The sequence below is a fragment of the Saccopteryx leptura genome, chromosome 2, assembly GCF_036850995.1.
Source record: "Saccopteryx leptura isolate mSacLep1 chromosome 2, mSacLep1_pri_phased_curated, whole genome shotgun sequence".
Lineage (NCBI taxonomy): Eukaryota > Metazoa > Chordata > Mammalia > Chiroptera > Emballonuridae > Saccopteryx > Saccopteryx leptura.
In genome coordinates this window covers 324,480,471-324,498,014 of record NC_089504.1, presented here as the reverse complement: position 1 = coordinate 324,498,014, position 17,544 = coordinate 324,480,471, and the positions used below count along the sequence as shown (strand labels likewise).

General features: G+C 39.1%; 1 protein-coding gene across 6 annotated transcripts in view; it reads left to right on the top strand.

Moving 5' to 3' along the window:
• BCAS3 (BCAS3 microtubule associated cell migration factor) overlaps nt 1-17,544 on the top strand; it is a 614,901-nt gene that overhangs the window by 276,048 nt on the left and 321,309 nt on the right. For all 6 annotated transcript variants that reach the window (XM_066363166.1, XM_066363167.1, XM_066363164.1 and 3 more), the window contains 2 exons: nt 2,444-2,609; nt 3,735-3,835. In XM_066363166.1, coding sequence (XP_066219263.1) covers nt 2,444-2,609; nt 3,735-3,835 — 267 coding nt within the window. The remainder of the gene's footprint in view (nt 1-2,443; nt 2,610-3,734; nt 3,836-17,544) is intronic.

The window sequence follows — 17,544 nt, the reverse complement described above, 5'->3', positions numbered from 1 at the left end:
TTTGTATTTTTCTGAAGCTGGAAACAGGGAGAGACAGTCAGACAAACTCCCGCATGCGCCTGACCGGGATCCACCCGGCACGCCCACCAGGGAGCGATGCTCTGCCCACCAGGGGGCGACGCTCTGCCCCTCCGGGGCGTCGCTCTGTTGCGACCAGAGCCACTCTAGCGCCTGGGGCAGAGGCCAAGGAGCCATCCCCAGCGCCCGGGCCATCTTTGCTCCAATGGAGCCTTGCTGCGGGAGGGGAAGAGAGAGACAGAGAGGAAGGAGAGGGGGAGGGGTGGAGAAGCAGATGGGCGCTTCTCCTGTGTGCCCTGGCCGGGAATCGAACCCGGGACTTCTGCACGCCAGGCCGACGCTCTACCACTGAGCCAACCGGCCAGGGCCAAGGGTCATCTTTTATGGTAACCACTGCTCCTTTGAATTTATATGGTTTTTTTTTTTAATCTCCTTTTTTTGATCATCAGGATAATACCTAAAATGTTTATATAATTACTGTTTAGTGTTTGATTGCTTATTGATTTTGTGTAGAAGAGAATGCCTACATTCATGGACCACGTGTTTAGTTTGGAATAAGATTTCCCCCTTATTTTAGTACTATTAAAGTAGGTCACAAACTGCGTTGTTAGTCAGGCACTTCTTTGAAGAGTTCAGGGGCTGTATTGTTCTTGGCAAAATGGCTCTCCTTTACGCTTAATGCTGGCAGCAGACATCAGCTCGTTCCCTCGTTATCGCCTTTCAGTGACCCTTTCCTTGGAAATAGGATCTCAGGCACAGCAGGTTCCTTACCTCAGTGGGAGAGGATACAGCACAGTATGCAAGCCTTCCATTTGCTTATCCTATCTTTATTTTTTTGTTACCGGCTTGGCTTTACTGATGCTATCGAAATGACTTTTTGTTGCTAGTTAAAACCCTCTGTGAAGCTCGATTTCAAATGCTTTTCCCTTCTGTTCTAATTACCCTTTTAACTTGCTACTCCTTTATGTCCCACTGACTGGTCATTAGCCATTTTCTCAAATCAGCTGTAATTAATTCCTCTGGCATGGCGATAAGGTGACCCACCCAGCATTCATGAGTGATTTTATATGCTCCTAGGTTTACTGGAAAACCCGAGATAGAGGACTAAACCTGTTTGGGTACCGAGGACATGTGTACTCCTTATAAAGTCATTTGATTAGATCCATATTCAGCACCTGACCTCAAAGTATGACTGGTCTTCATTTACCATGGGGGCCAGTGATTCCATTGAGAGAAAAGAAGGAAAAAGATTTGAGGGGCAGGAGGATGTGTGTGCTTTTCATTTGTTTGTTTGTTTGAATCCAGAAGTTTTAAAGGGAAAGTTTGCTGAGAGAAAGCAGAATAGAAGTTGGGCTGATCTAGGTGTACAAAAAAACCTCTCGTGCACTTGAGCTGGTACATCCGGTGTAACTAAATCTCCATCTATACAGTGTTCCTTTTCTATCAGTCCTTCCTTGTCCCCCCGATTTCAGCAATCATTCTTCATAATACAGGGCAAATGTTGCAGACAAACACAAAACACTGAAAAATACTGTTTCACTGTGTTAGAAATTTGAGTACCGTGTTTTTCGCTCCACAAGACACACATTTTCCCCCAAAAGTGGAGGGGATATCGCCCCTGCGTCTTATGGAGCAAAAAAATATGGTATTTTATTAAATATTTTAACACACCATTTGGTTCAGAATATTTTTTTTCTTATTTTCCCTCTTAAAACCCTATGTGTATCTTTTGGTCAGGTGCGTATTATGGAGCGAAAAATACGGTATATTTCTATCATTCTTGAAATACATATAGCTTAAGATTTAAAAAATATTTTTTTTCATTTTTTATTTTTATTTATTTTTTTTATCTTTCTGAAGTTGGAAACAGGGAGGCAGTCAGACTCCCGCATGCGCCTGACCGGGATCCACCTGGCATGCCCACCAGGGGGCGATGCTCTGCCCATCTGGGGTGTCGCTCTGTTGCAACCAGAGCCATTCTAGCGCCTGAGGCAGAGGCCACAGAGCCATCCTCAGTGCCTGGGCCAACGTTGCTCCAATGGAGCCTTGGTTGCGGGAGGGGAAGAGAGAGACAGAGAGGAAGGAGAGGGGGAGGGGTGGAGAAGCAGATGGGCGCTTCTCCTGTGTGCGCTGGCCGGGAATCGAACCCGGGACACCTGCACACCAGGCCGACACTCTACCACTGAGCCAACTGGCCAGGGCTAAAAAATATTTTGACAGCATAGAGATTTTTATATCCATTAGTTTATACTTAATAAGAGGCAACCTTTAGGCAAAGAGCGGACACCATGAGAAAAAACTCCTGCCTTCTTATTTTCTCTCAGCAGCCTTAGAAACAGACTAAAAGGTCAATAACTTTAAAAAATTAGGCTTTGCTCCTTTTATGTGATTATCAAACATCCAGGTTCTGTCTTTCTCTTTGTAGATCAGTGTAAACAAGTTGTAGTTGAATCTCTCTACATCATTAGCTGCTATGGGACCTTAGTGGAGCACATGATGGAGCCACGACCACTTAGCACTGCCCCCAAGATCAGCGATGACACCCCACTGGAAATGATGACATCCCCTCGAGCCAGCTGGACTCTGGTTAGGTAGTACCTCCTTTTTTTGTTTGTTTCTTTGTTTAAAAAAAAATTTTTTTTCAATTATAGTTAATGTATAACGTTCATTTTTTTCTTAACAGCTTTATTGAGGTATACAATATTAAAAGGATACAAGTTAATAAGATTTGACATTGGTATATAGCTTGGAAACCATCACCATAATTCCTATTATAAATATATCCATCACCTGTAAATGTTGTGTAGTACCTCTTTTTAATCACTCCCTTCTGCACCTCCTTATCCGTACTTTACCTGCAGAGCCCCAGGCAGCCACTGATGGGCCATCTAACACTATAGATTACTTTATGATTTCTAGAAGTTTATATAAATAGCATTATAGAGTGTGTACTTCATGAAATCTAGATTAGAACCTGTTCAATATAGTTTACAATGGAACAGGAGTGACAGAAAAAATTGGTCCTGGCATGCATGGAAGGAAATAGACAAAAATGGATATGAAAACAATCCCTTTTCTTTTGACATTTAAAAATATTCTTATATTGATTTTTGAAGGCTCCAGTGTTCTTTACTACTACTTTGCTGCACTAGATCGATCTGATCAATATTGTATTTATCAAGCTATTCATGAATAATCAGATCAAATTAAAATTACTACACCATCATTGTTGAAATAAGTGGCTTATTTTAGAACTCAGATGCTAATTAGATCTATAATAAGTCAATTATTAGCATAACTGTGTTTTTTCCCAACCATTTTTACCTGCTTTATTCTGTGTGAAAATACACACATATCCTGAGAATAGAGAGCTCTAACAATTGTCAGAAATTAGGTAAAATTAGAATTCTTTAGTTGTGACCTTTAAAATTTCACACTTCTGCTCTGCCCAGTGTCTTGAATGTCTTATCTGTCTTGTTGGAGGGTCTTCTGCTTTAAACCAATATTAGCTCTGTGTGATTTGTATGAGTCACTGCCACCTTTTTATTCTTTCTGAGCAGATGGCCTTGTGTTTCAGGTTTCAGCACTCCAACAAGTTCATTTTAATGATTACAAAGATAGTGTGAGTTTATATCAATGTCTGTAAGTGGTGACAGTGATGGTGATTTACATCTCATCTATTAAGCTTAAATATTAATATTCTGCTGTTTCCTTAGAACTCCTCAGTGGAATGAATTGCAGCCACCATTTAATGCAAACCACCCTCTGCTCCTCGCTGCAGATGCTGTACAGTATTATCAGTTCCTTCTTGCTGGCCGTGAGTAGTTCTTGTTTCTCTCCTTCCATATAGTGTTTTGAGATTTCATCTTAACATGCTGACTTTTAATGCAGCCATGCATATTACCACAGGGTCCATCGTCCCTAGGCCATAAACAATCAGATGGAGGAAAATATTGTGGATATTTACTACAAACATAAACCATAAGACTTAGCACACATTGGGTACGCCTCTGGCTGTTCTCATTACCTGGCCATGAGATATAGCCCTGTCATGATGTAAATTGATAGGGTGTGCTCAGAAGTTTAGAAAAAGAAAAGAAAAGCATACTAGGATATAATAAACTTTCATAAAACTTGGTATCTGTTTCTGGCATGAAAAAAATGAAGCACTTTGCACTGTGGAAACTGTATCAGCAGGTTTTTTCTTTTGTAGAATTTTACTTGTAATAATGAAGTAATGATTGCAACTCCATTGGGTTTTTTGTACATTTACTTTAATATCTAAGCCCTTATATTTGTAGAGATTGATCCGGGTTCTTTTTTTTTTTTTTTTTTTTTTTCCGGGTTCTTTTTTTACTGAAGGAGAAAATGTACATTGAGCTAGAAACTGCTTTGTTTATACGGAAGCATGAAAAGACAATTTAATATTTATTATCCAGTTAATATTCACAGAATTAAAAATTCTTTACAATTATATTTTAATTTTGTAGAATTAACTGGATCCTTAATTTAACTTCATGGCTCTGAGCAGTGCATGTTTTTAAGAAACTTTCTAAAAATCAACAGTGATGTGGTGGTGTTGTTGTTGTTTTTCCGAAGTTAGAAGCGGGGAGGCAGTCAGACAGACTCCCGCATGCGCCCGACTGGGATGCCCACCGGAGGGTGATGCTCTGTCCATCTGGGACGTTGCTCCATTGCAGCCAGAGCCATTCTAGCACCTGAGGCGGAGGCATGGAGCCGTCCTCAGCCCCTGGCCCAACTTTGCTCCAATGGAGCCTTGGCTGTGGGAGGGGAAGAAAGAGATAGAGAGGAAGGAGAGGGGGAGGGTGGAGAAGCAGATGGACGCTTCTCCTGTGTGCCCTGACTGGGAATTGAAGCTGGGACTTCCACACGCTGGGCCAACACTCTACTGCTGAGCCAACCAGCCTGGGCTCAGTGGCGTGTTTTTAATGGAATTTTGCTGTTTTGAACTTATATTCTCTTGCTTGCTTGTGTTTATACAGCATGAAGTAAAATATTTCTAAAATTATTTTCTTTTGTGTTTATCATGTGTTATATATTACACTTAAAAGAGAGAAAATTATTTGACCTTGCTTTAAAGTTATGAGACTCTATAGTTATAACAGTTAGTGGTCTCGCTCTCTTTTATAATTGAACTCACTGATTTTTCCAGTAGGTATTTATTGAGTGATATCTATCTGTCAAGCATTTGTGATTTAAATGTGAGTGGTATGTTGCTTCTGTCCTCAATGAAGTTACTATTTCAGGAGATAGGCATTTAATGAAAAAGTAAAATAAAACGAGAAGGGTGCATCAGTGAAGAGCTGGGACATACATCGACTTAGGAGAGCAATGACTTCAGTTGCCAGAACCTTTACAGAGTGGAGTAGTATATAAGTGATATCCTGGTTCAAAAGCAGGATACATAAAAGTTCTTAGGTCCTAGGTTATCTAAGCATATATTTAACTCTAACATATGAATCAGAAAAAAAATCATGATATTTATTGTAATATCTCATTAAAATAATGAGAACATTTTCTTCTATCTCTCATCATAGGTGAAAATAATTGTTAAGTATTGTTGGCTCTTTCAGAATTAATACTGGTTTCTTTGTTATTTTGATAGGCCTGTTCCGTAGGCAAACAGCAAGTCTCAAATAAGTGAGATAAAGATATAGGCAAAAAACAAACGCAACTGTCTTTATCTCTTAATTGTTTTGTTCCAGCAAATTAACCTGCTTGGTATTACTTGATCTTAGTAGCTCTAAACACTTTTGTCCAATTCTTAGACCTACAAAAATCCCCAGGTGCATGATTTAAGAACCACCTCTGTAGGCAGTAGCAAGCCGTCAGCTGTTTTCAGGCATTGGAGTGACACCATCAGAATTGCATTTTAGAAAGATCACTCTGACAGTTTTATTACAGGAGGTTCAGAGGAGGGGAGAGGAGGCTGGGCGATCCTGGAGCAGATGACAGGGCTTTCATTAAGGCTGTGTTACAGGGAAGACGAGACAGGGCAAATCTGGGAGACAGTGCAGAGTGGAACAGAAAGGAATTAGAGATAATTTGAAAGAATGTAGTCCCTGATTATTCCATGGTTTCTAATTAAAATATGTAGTAGAATGCATTTCATGTTGGACCTTTTGAATGTCAGGTGGACTAGCAATGGGATATGGATGAAAAGGCCTGGGTTCTAGTTCCAAACCATTTCTCAATGACTAGATAAATATAAAATATCAATAATAATACTTGCTGTTGAAAGGTGTTGGTGTGGTCAATGAAGTGATGCTAAAGACCTTTAAAACCTATAAAAAAGAATATGCATTTAAGTTTCATCTGTACCTTTGTTTCTTATCTCAAACATGCATATTTTCAAATAATAGACTCCAGAGCCTTAATATTGGAATACATGTTCTGGCTACTTGATTTTTACCATGTTGTAATATCTGTTATCCGAGTGATAAACCATAATTAGTATGCTTTTTCTTATCTTGTGAAATGTTACTACAGATATAATTTAATAGGTCAAAAGAATACCTGAGAGACAGGTAATTTTGTAATATTCAATAATTATTATACCACTTCTTTACATTGGGAGTAGAGACACAGTGTTTGTATGGATTTTGAAGTCACGTTTTCTTACATAAAGAAAGCCTATTTGGCCCTGGCTGGTTGGCTCAGTGGTAGAGTGTCGGCCTGGCGTGCAGGAGTCCCGGGTTCAATTCCCGGTCAGGGCACACAGGAGAAGCGCCCATCTGCTCCTCCACCCCTCCCCCTCTCCTTCCTCTCTGTCTCTCTCTTCCCCTCCTGCAGCCGAGGCTCCCCATTGGAGCAAAGATGGCCTGGGCACTGAGGATGGTGCTGTGGCCTCTGCCTCAGGCGCTAAGATGGCTCTGGATGCAACAGAGTGACGCCCCAGAGGGGCAGAGCATCGCCCCCTGGTGGGCATGCCGGGTGATCCCGGTGGGGCTCACGCAGGAGTCTGTCTGACTGCCTCCCTGTTTCCAGCTTTGGAAAAATGCAAAACAAAAAAAAAGCCTGGCCCTGGCCGGTTGGCTCAGTGGTAGAGCGTCGGCCTGGCGTGCAGAAGTCCCAGGTTCGATTCCCAGCCAGGGCACACAGGAGAAGCGCCCATCTGCTTCTCCACCCCTCCCCCTCTCCTTCCTCTCTGTCTCTCTCTTCCTCTCCCGCAGCCGAGGCTCCATTGGAGCAAAGATTGCCTGGGCGCTGGGGATGGCTCCTCGGCCTCTGCCCCAGGCGCTAGAGTGGCTCTGGTCGCAACAGAGCGACGCCCCAGAGGGGCAGAGCATCGCCCCCTGGTGGGCAGAGCGTGGCCTCCTGGTGGGCATGCCGGGTGGATCCCGGTTGGGCGCATGCGGGAGTCTGTCTGACTGTCTCTCCCTGTTTCCAGCTTCGGAAAAATACAAAAAAAAAAAAAAAAAAAGCCTGATCTGTGGTGGTGCAGTGAATAAAGCGTCGACCTGGAAAGGCTGAGGTCGCTGGTTTGAAATCCTGGGCTTGCCTGGTCAAGGCACATATGGGAGTTGATGCTTCCAGCTCCTCCCCCCTTCTCTCTCTCTGTCTCTCTCTCTCCTCTCTAAAAATGAACAAATAAAAAAAATAAATAAATAAATAAAAAGAAAGCCTATTTGATTGAGAGTCCTGAACATGTTGGTGTATTATGTGATTGAAGCAATTCAGTATGCAAAGTAGGGGTGTCTGTGTCAGAGGAGTAAAAGCCTGAAATGTAAGCAATAAAAACAATGCAGGAGCCAGTTTAGAGAGAATGCCTTTACCTGCCCATCTGTTGAGCCCTTTTTGCAAATTACAGCCTCATAAGAAGACTTTCTTATTACCTTCTTGGTTCCTCTCTAATGGTCCTTACTGAAGCCATTTGAAGCAATGTAACCACTTGAAACATAAGTATACTATATCTGATGCCAGTTTTTGTTTTACTTAACCATTTTAAAAATCACCTCTTGCCCTGGCCGGTTGGCTCAGCGGTAGAGCGTTGGCCTAGCGTGCAGAAGTCCCGGGTTCGATTCACAGCCAGGGCACACAGGAGAAGCGCCCATTTGCTTCTCCACCCCTCCGCCGCGCTTTCCTCTCTGTCTCTCTCTTCCTCTCTCTCTTCCCCTCCTGCAGCCAAGGCTCCATTGGAGCAAAGATGGCCCGGGCGCTGGGGATGGCTCTGTGGCCTCTGTCTCAGGCGCTAGAGTGGCTCTGGTCGCAACATGGCGACGCCCAGGATGGGCAGAGCATCGCCCCCTGGTGGGCAGAGCGTCGCCCCTGGTGGGCGTGCCGGGTGGATCCCAGTCGGGCGCATGCGGGAGTCTGTCTGACTGTCTCTCCCTGTTTCCAGCTTCAGAAAAATGAAAAGAAAAAAAAAAAATCACCTCTTATTTCCTAATTTAAAGACTATTGATAAATACATTATTCAAAGTTTTTTTTTTTAATATTTTATATAATTTATTTTTTATTTATTTTTATTTTTTATTAATTTTAGAAAGGAGAGAGAGACAGAGAGAAAGAGAGAGAGAGAAGGGGGGAGGAGCAGGAAGCATCAACTCCCATATGTGCCTTGACCAGGCAAGCCCAGGGTTTTGAACCGGTGACCTCAGCATTTCCAGGTCGACGCTTTGTCCACTGCGCCACCACAGGTCAGGCCTCAAAGTTTTTTCAAATATAACCATTTGCAGGAAAACCCTAACACATACTTCACAAAAGTAGCAAGTATTTTCTTTGGTTGTATTTGAATCTGTGGATCACGTGAAAAGGACTTGTGCAAACTCTGGAAATTATAATAGTAGACAAAGACTGATGTAAATGGAAATGAGATGGAGACTTTGTTTCAGGGAGAAGGGATTAGGAGAGCAGGATATTTAGCAAGGATTCCCCACTCCCATCCAGCCCGGTAATCATAATAGATACACTGCTAGTTGATACACAGAGTTCTGCTAATGTGGCAAAAGGATGACTGGTGGGGGAGGAAAGGGACACTTGACCTACCTGAAACACTAAATACTTCTTTCCTAAATTCCAAGTGAAATAAGTAAGAATGCCAAAATCACAGTTTCTACCTATATTAAATGAATGGAATAGTATAAAATTGAGGAATTTTGGTGTGTCATTGAACTGTAGTAGAATGCTCCTTACAGAAGTCCCTGTGGAGGCAGAGAGGGTCCTTTGTTATTAGGTTGAGCCATAGGAATTGCCACTTTGCATAAGTTTTTCAAAACTCAAATATCAGCAAATTCATATGGTTTGAATAGAATGATTAATTTATAGGTGCAAGGTGAATGTAAGACAATAATCTAGTCTTGCTCTATAGCTCTGCAGAGGTAAAGTTGAGACTTTATTATCAAAAAATGTTTTGCCTCAGTCATGAGTAATCTTGGGAATATTTTATAAAAAGATTATAGCAGAGTGATGACATCAGAGTATTGGTGGCATTGAGAAATACTCCTGATCTCTTTCCTTGAAAGTTCAACAAATTGAACAATTATAACACAGCAAAAAATCCCCAGCTGGGCTTGCAGGTGTGACTGAAAGATCCATACTCCGAACCAACTAAAGGTGGGATGGGTTAGAAAACATAGATACTAAGTTCATGGACCTTTTCCATAGAGAACAATTCATAAATTCAACCCCGAAGGCAATGGAAGTAAAGGCAAAAATAACTGAATGGGAATATATCCAACTAAAAAACTTCTGCACAGCAAAAGAAACTGACAACAAAAAAAATAGGCAGCCATCTAAATGGGTGGTGATATTTGCAAACAACAGCTCTAATAATGGGTTAATATACAAAATATATAAAGAACTCACAAAGCTCAGCATCAAACAAGCAGACAATCCAATTCAAAAATGGGGAGAGGACCTTTAACAGACACGTCTCCAAAGAGGACAAATGGCCAACAGATATATGAAAAAATGCTCATCTTCACTAGCTATTTGAGATATGCAAATCAAAAACAATGAAATCCACCTCACAAGTCTTAGATTGGCTATTATCAACAAAATAGGTAATAACAAGTGTTGGAGAGGCTGTGGAGAAAAAGGAACCCTTGTTCACTGCTGGTGAGAAATGCAAATTAGTACAACCATTATGGAAGAAAGTATGGTGGTTCCTCAAAAAACTAAGAATAGAATTACCATATGACCCAGCAATCCCTCTACTAAATATTTACCCCCAAAACTTGAAAACATTGGTACATAAACACATACGTACCACCACGTTCATCACAGTATTATTCACAGTAACTAAGACATGGAAACAATCAAAGTGTCCTTTTGATAGAGGATTGGGTAAAGGAGATGTGGTACATATATACAATGGAATACTACTCAGTCATAAGAAATGATGACATAGTGCCATATACGATAACAAGGATGGACCTTGAGAACATTATACTGAGTGAAATAAGTAAGTCAGAGAAAGCTAAGAACTGTATGATTTCACACATATGTGGGATATAAAACCATGACTCATGGTCATAGATAAAAGTGAAATGCTTACCAGGGGTGAAGGGAATGTGGGGGAAGGGAGGGTAGGGAAGGGAGACAAAGGGGAGGAGGTGGTGCAAAGGGTGTAAAGAGGGACAAATAAAAGATGACGGAAAACGACTTGACTTTGGGTGATGGGTATATAACATAATGAACAGTTCAAATGCTGTAGAAATGTTCACCTGAGACCTATTTACTCTTATTGATCAATGTCACTGTGTTAAAGTTAATTTTATAAATAAAATTTAAAATTAAAAAAAATTATTATAATAGAGATTAACGACTTTTTTCTTTTTTTTTCCTTCAAAAAATTACATTCTATAATTACCTTTTTTCTAAAATAGGCATTTTAACCCTGATTCCAAAGTAGATAATGTTATTTATTTTTAGTGTGCTTCAGAGCTCGCCAAAATATAAATTAAAAACAGGGCTTACTGAATTGACTTGGGAATGCTGTACTCACAAGGAAAAGTAATGTTTCTTCCTTTTCTCTCAGGTAATTTGGCAGCAGTATTATTTTTAAGTTGCTGACATTAGTTAACTTTGTTAGAGGGAGGTCAGACTTTGAACTTCTTTCTAAAATAATCCATGAATATATGAGAAGTTCCTACCTAAATTTACTGACTTTTCTTTGTTAAATAATAACAAAAGACCATTCAACAGAAATACAGCTTTGATACACAGTAGAAAGGTGACTGGGATTTATAGAACCTTTCTATGTTTTATGGGAATATAATTGTATTCTTCTACCTTTAAAAGTATTATAGTAAAGTTGGGGAGAATCTTTGACACCAGATGGAAAGGAAAGGAGAATATTGAAAATGGTTAAAACAGATATCCTTCAAATAAATTTGTTTCAGTTGGATTTGTGTGTGAAAGTAATCTGCTTTGATTTCATTATTTCTTGAGGTTCCATTACAATAGTAGCTCCTCACTAAGATGTAATAACAGAGATCAGACACCATTTTGCCTGAAACAACAAAAAAACATAATATAGTATACAGAACTGTTTCTAAGTCACTGGGCATCAGGGAGTAAAGGACTTTCTGATGAGAGATGAGAAACTAATGAGGCGAACTCTTCGATTGCCCGTTTATACAGGGCAAACAGCACTCAGAGTCCAGCAAGATTAAGGAAGAATATGTGTTGGCAAACCACCATGAACTATTATTTTAAAACAAATTTTATCATTCATAAGTTTTACCAGTGACACCATTTCATTTATGTATCATCTATGGTGTCACTTTAAACCAATAAGCACAGAATTAAGTAAGTTCAAAAACCATGTGACCCACAGTGTCCTAAATATTTACTATTTGTTAGCTCCTGACCTAGAATTAGTTGGACAGGTTATTAGAGAGATTCTGAACATCTGCAGAGGATTCTCTCCCAGTATTCAACATAACACTGAGGGCTGTGGAAACAACCCAAAGTCCAGAAGTCAACAGCCATCTGCCAACTTTAGAGGATACAGTGCCTAAAGCTCACACAGGGTCAGAAATAGTGACATTAAAACAGTTACTACAGCCTGACCTGTGGTGGTGCTGTAGTTAAAACATCTACCTGGAATGCTGAGGCCGCTGATTTGAAACCCTGGGCTTGCCTGGTCAAGGCACATTGAGAGTTAATGCTTCCTGCTTCTCTTCCCTTCTCTCTCTTTCTCTCCTATCTCTCTAAAAATGAATAAATAAAATCTAAAAAATAAAAATAAAAAAAGAAACAATTACTACAGCTGTAGTCCATATATTTAAAAAGTCAGAGATGTGGGAAATATTCAAAAGACTCAGCCTGACCTGTGGTGGCGCAGTGGATAAAGTGTCGACCTGGAACGTTGAGGTCACCAGTTTGAAACCCAAGGCTTGCCTGGTCAAGGCACATATGGTAGTTGATGCTTCCTGCTCCTCCCTCCCCCTTCTCTCTCTCTCTCTCTCTCTCTCTCTCACTCTCACTCTCTCTCCTCTCTAAAAATTAATAAAAGAAAAAATTAAATATTAAAAAAAAGACTCAGTTCTAGATATGAAAATCTAGATGTAATAGCTACACAAAAAGAAAAAAAAAAGGTTTTATTGAACAAGGATAATATTAGTTGAAATCAGATTCTCTGAATCAGGATACTTGGTGAGACAGAAGATAATAACCCACATATCAAAAAAACCCAGTAAATCCCAAAAGACATGGGACACAAAGAAATTGTAGCCATGTACATCATTATCAAACTGCTCAAAATCATTTAGAAAGAGAAAAATCATCAAAGTAGCCATAGTTGCCTGACCTGTGGTAGCACAGTGGATAGAGCATTGACTGGAATGCTGAGGTCACTGGTTCAAAACCCTGGAGTTGCCAGGTCAAGGCATACCCAAAGCAATGATGAATTGATGCTTCCCACTCCTCTCCCTGTCCCCAGACTCAGTCACTCTCTTTTCTCTCTCTCCTTTCTCTAAAATCAATAAAATAAAAAATCTTAAAATAAAAATGTTACAGCCTGACCAGGCAGTGGCGCAGTGGATAGAGCATCGAACTGGGATGCAGAGGACCCAGGTTCGAGACCCTGAGGTCACCAGCTTGAGCGCGGGCTCATCTGGTTTGAGCAAAAGCTCACCAGCTTAAACCCAAGGTCGCTGGCTCCTTCAAGGGGTTACTCGGTCTGCTGAAGGCCCATGGTCAAGGCACATATGAGAAAGCAATCAATGAACAACTAAGGTGTTGCAACGCGCAATGGAAAACTAATGATTGATGCTTTTCATCTCTCTCCGTTCCTGTCTGTCTGTCCCTGTCTATCCCTCTCTCTGACTCGCTCTCTGTCTCTGTAAATAAAATAAAATAAAAATATTACATACTAAAAAATGCATGTGTATGTGTGCAGATGTGGTACACACACACAAACACAGTAACAACAGTAGCATAAAAGCCAGGAGTGTGGGAAATGGGACATTATTATTTCAAGGTTTTTATAGTATATGTGAGTGTTATAATATCACTTAAAGGGAAACTGTGATGTTCAAGCTGTGCATAATGCAATCAAAAGCAATCTACAGCAAAAAAGGAAATAAAATGAAAACAAGCAAGGTGATGTGACCCCTAAGCATATCATTACTCATTAAAAATACTCAAGTATAAATTATCTAAATATCCTAATAAAAATTCAGAGACAGTCTAATTGTATAAAAATACAAGCTCTCACCTATATGCTGCCTGGGAGAAATATATAATTTATACTTTACACCCTGAGTTACTACATTAATATCAGATTAAGTAGAAGACTTTATCCAACAACAGTAGAACACACATTCTTTACAAGTGCACAGGGAACACTGACCAATGTAGGCCATCTTCTGGGCCATAAAACAAGTCTCAGAATTTAAAATCTTCCAAGTCATATAAAGTATATTCTCTGACTACAGAGGAATTAAATAAGACATGAATAATAAACAGATCTATGGAAAATCCACAAATATTTAGAAACTAAACAGTATACTTCTAAACCATACATGGTTCACAGAAGAAATCAGAAGCGAAATTAGAAATTATTTTGAAGTGAATGAAATAAAAAATAACAAATCATATCTTAGAATATTCTTTAGCAAAAAGAGAAGTTGATTGAAGTATAAATACATGCAAGAAGATAGATGAATCTCATGGATGTTATGCCAAGTGAAAAAAGCCAATCTCAAGTTCTGCACAGTAAGAATCTTAAAAGCACCTAGAGGCAAAGAAGGATTCTATTTATAGAATAGTCTCAAAATGACAAACTTATAGAGATGAGTGTTGATCAGATCTTATTGACGGAGTAGTAGGAGAATGCTGAATGTGACTCTCAAGGGCGAGGTAGATCTTTGTGGTAAGGGAAGAATTCTGTATCTTGATTGTAGTAGGGGCTACACAAATTAACAAGTGATGAAATTGAATTGAGCTATACACAAACACACTCTTGGTCACACAAAATTTATGTATATAAAATATTTGTAGTATTATAAAGGTATTTGTAAATCTGAAAGAAATCTGAATAAGGTCTGTGGATTGTATAGTGGCAGTTTCTGGGTTTTGAAACTAGGTAAAGGGTATAAAAGACCTCTGTGTACTATTTTGCAACTTCTTAAGAATCTATAATCATTCTAAAATAAAGTGTGTAAATAAAAGTAGAATATTTGTGGGACGGTCCTTAATCATTACTCAAGGGGAATTATATAGGACTAAATACCTGTTTTCTAAAAGAGAAAGTTCTGAAATCAATTACCTCAGCTTCTACATTCTGAAACTAGAAAAAGTTGAGCATATTAAAGCAAAGAAAGGAAATAATAAAGGTCAGAGAAGAAATCAGAGAAATTGAAAACAATAGAAATGTAGAAAAATAGAAAAACATTAGTTAAGCCACATGTTCTGGTTTTCTTCTGCTTGAGGCTTATGCGATTCCTGCATCTATGGATTTATGGTTTTCATCAAATTTGAAACTTTTATGCAATTATATCTTCAAATATTTTTTCTGTCAGTCACTTTCTTTTGTGACGAATTATAATGTATGTTGATCACCTGATATTTTCCAACCTCACTGATTCTTTAATTTTTAAAATTCTTTTTTTTCCCTTCTTCTTTTCTTATTATGCCAGTGTTCGAACATATGGAACATTTATTTTATGATAGATGTTTTAGAGTTCTGTGTGCTAATTATTTTTACCCTGATATTTCTTTGGGCATTTTTATATTGGTTTATTTTTCTCTTTAGTATGTGTTGTGTTGTCAACCTTCTTTATGTGCCTAATGATTTTTGAAAGGATGCTGGTCATTCTCTGTATCATGTTTTTGAGTGGTGGATTGTTCTGTATTCATAGGATGCACTCAAGTTAATTGTAATAAATGTGATTTTTTTTCTATGCTTATTTTATTTTATTTTATTTTTTTCAGAGACAGAGAGAGAGTCAGAGAGAGGGATAGACAGGGACAGACAGGAACAGAGAGATGAGAAGCATCAATCATTAGTTTTTCGTTGCGCTTTGCGACACCTTAATTGTTCATTGATTGCTTTCTCATATGTGCCTTGACCGTGGGCCTTCAGCAGACCGAGTAACCCCTTGCTGGAGCCAGCGACCTTGGGTCCAAGCTGGTGAGTTTTGCTCAAACCAGATGAGCCTGCGCTCAAGCTGGCGACCTCGGGGTCTCGAACCTGGGTCCTTGGCATCCCAGTCCGACACTCTATCCACTGCACCACTGCCTGGTCAGGCTCTATGCTTATTTTTTAAGCTTTGTTATTCAGGGTCATAACAGCTTTTTGCTTAGGGCTAATTTAGTTATTTGAAGAGATAATATAAATCTGTCTTTTTTTTTCTTTTTTTTAAAATTTGTTTACTAAGACTAGTCAAGTGGGGTAGTGAGAAGGGGGGAAAAAGTAGAAGGAGGAGTTCAATCTGTAACTGACTGTGAACAATCAATTGAGATAACTCACTATAAATCTGTCTTTTTTATGTGCCCAGTAGTGGAAGTGTGTGATCATAATTATTTTTTAAACTTCAGGTGCTTAAATTCTATATATTATCTTTTGTGTGTGTGTGTGACAGAGACAGAGAGAGGGACAGATAGGGACAGACAGACAGGAAGGGAGAGAGATGAGAAGCTTCAATTCTTCATTGCGGCACCTTAGTTCTTCATTGATTGCTTTCTCATATGTGCCTTGACCAGGGGGTTACAACAGACTGAGTAACACCTTGCTCAAGCCAGCGACCCTGGGCTCAAGCTGGTGAGCTTTGCTCAAACAAGATGATCCCATGCTCAAGCTGGCGACCTTGGGGTTTCAAACTTGCGTCCTCCGCATCCCAGTCAGATGCTCTATCCACTACACCACCACCTTGTCAGGCTCTGTATTATCTTGATCTTATACCTGTTGTTTTTACTTTACTTTTGACTAATTAACATACATACAAATAAGGAACATATATGTGAGTATTTATAATACAATACATTTTTATAAGTGCTCTGTTAATAGCACTAATTAACTGGTATAGAAATTCAAAGATCTAAGTAATTATTTATTAGTGAAAATATTTTCATTGGGGAAGGAGAAAAATGGCTGAATTTCAGAGAAATTGAGCAGGTTGCATCTATAAGATTTGGGATAAAATAGGTGACAGAGGAAAAGTGAGAGGGAAAGGATGACTGGCTTGGAATAGGATTCATTAGAACATTAAGAGAAATAGGTTCTCTGGAGTAGGAGAGAGGCTTGGTGATAGCAGTGTTTCACCTCTTTTGGTGCTTGTATTATATACTCTGGTGGTAATGTTCAGTAGGATCTTGGCAATAACCCCAAAACTTCTCTATGTCTGTTTATAGATTTGAGCTCCCTTCTGAGATATTTTGGGCATGGTATATAATTGGTAATTGATGTAAGCTTTTTATGAAGTAAGTTGATCCCTGAGAGAACGTAGAGAGAAAAGATGAGGTTCCATTATGATACCCTAGGCAGCATGACATGTAAGAAGACAATAATTCTAAAAACTCCAACTGGAACCTCACTTTGAAGTATTAGTGTTGCTTTGACAAAAAATGTTAACTCTTTTTTTTTACGAGAAAAATGACATTTTTATTTTTGCTAATCTCTGAACTAGAGCATTCCTTTAATTGTAAATGTAGGAAACAAACCACAATAGTATCAGTATACTTCCAACTTTGTTACCAGTAAAAATTATGAGTATTTTCATGTCATTTCATTATTGTTTCAGATCAACCCAACTTAATTTTATTTATATATATATAGTATATATATATATATAATTTTAAAATCTTAGTTTTTATTAATACCAACAAGAAATAGGTTCTGGTTTTCTTTTGAATACCTGGGCTGTCTATTGATATATCTCCTTTTTAAAAAGTATTTGCTTTACTAACCTCTTGGATTTCACTAGCACTTTTTAGTCTTTATGTATAGTGCGGTAGCATGTACCTAAAATTGGTATTGAGATTTGTCTTACATACAGAAGTACAAAAATCACAAATCATCAGCATAGTTAATGTTTGATTCTAGACATCTTGATT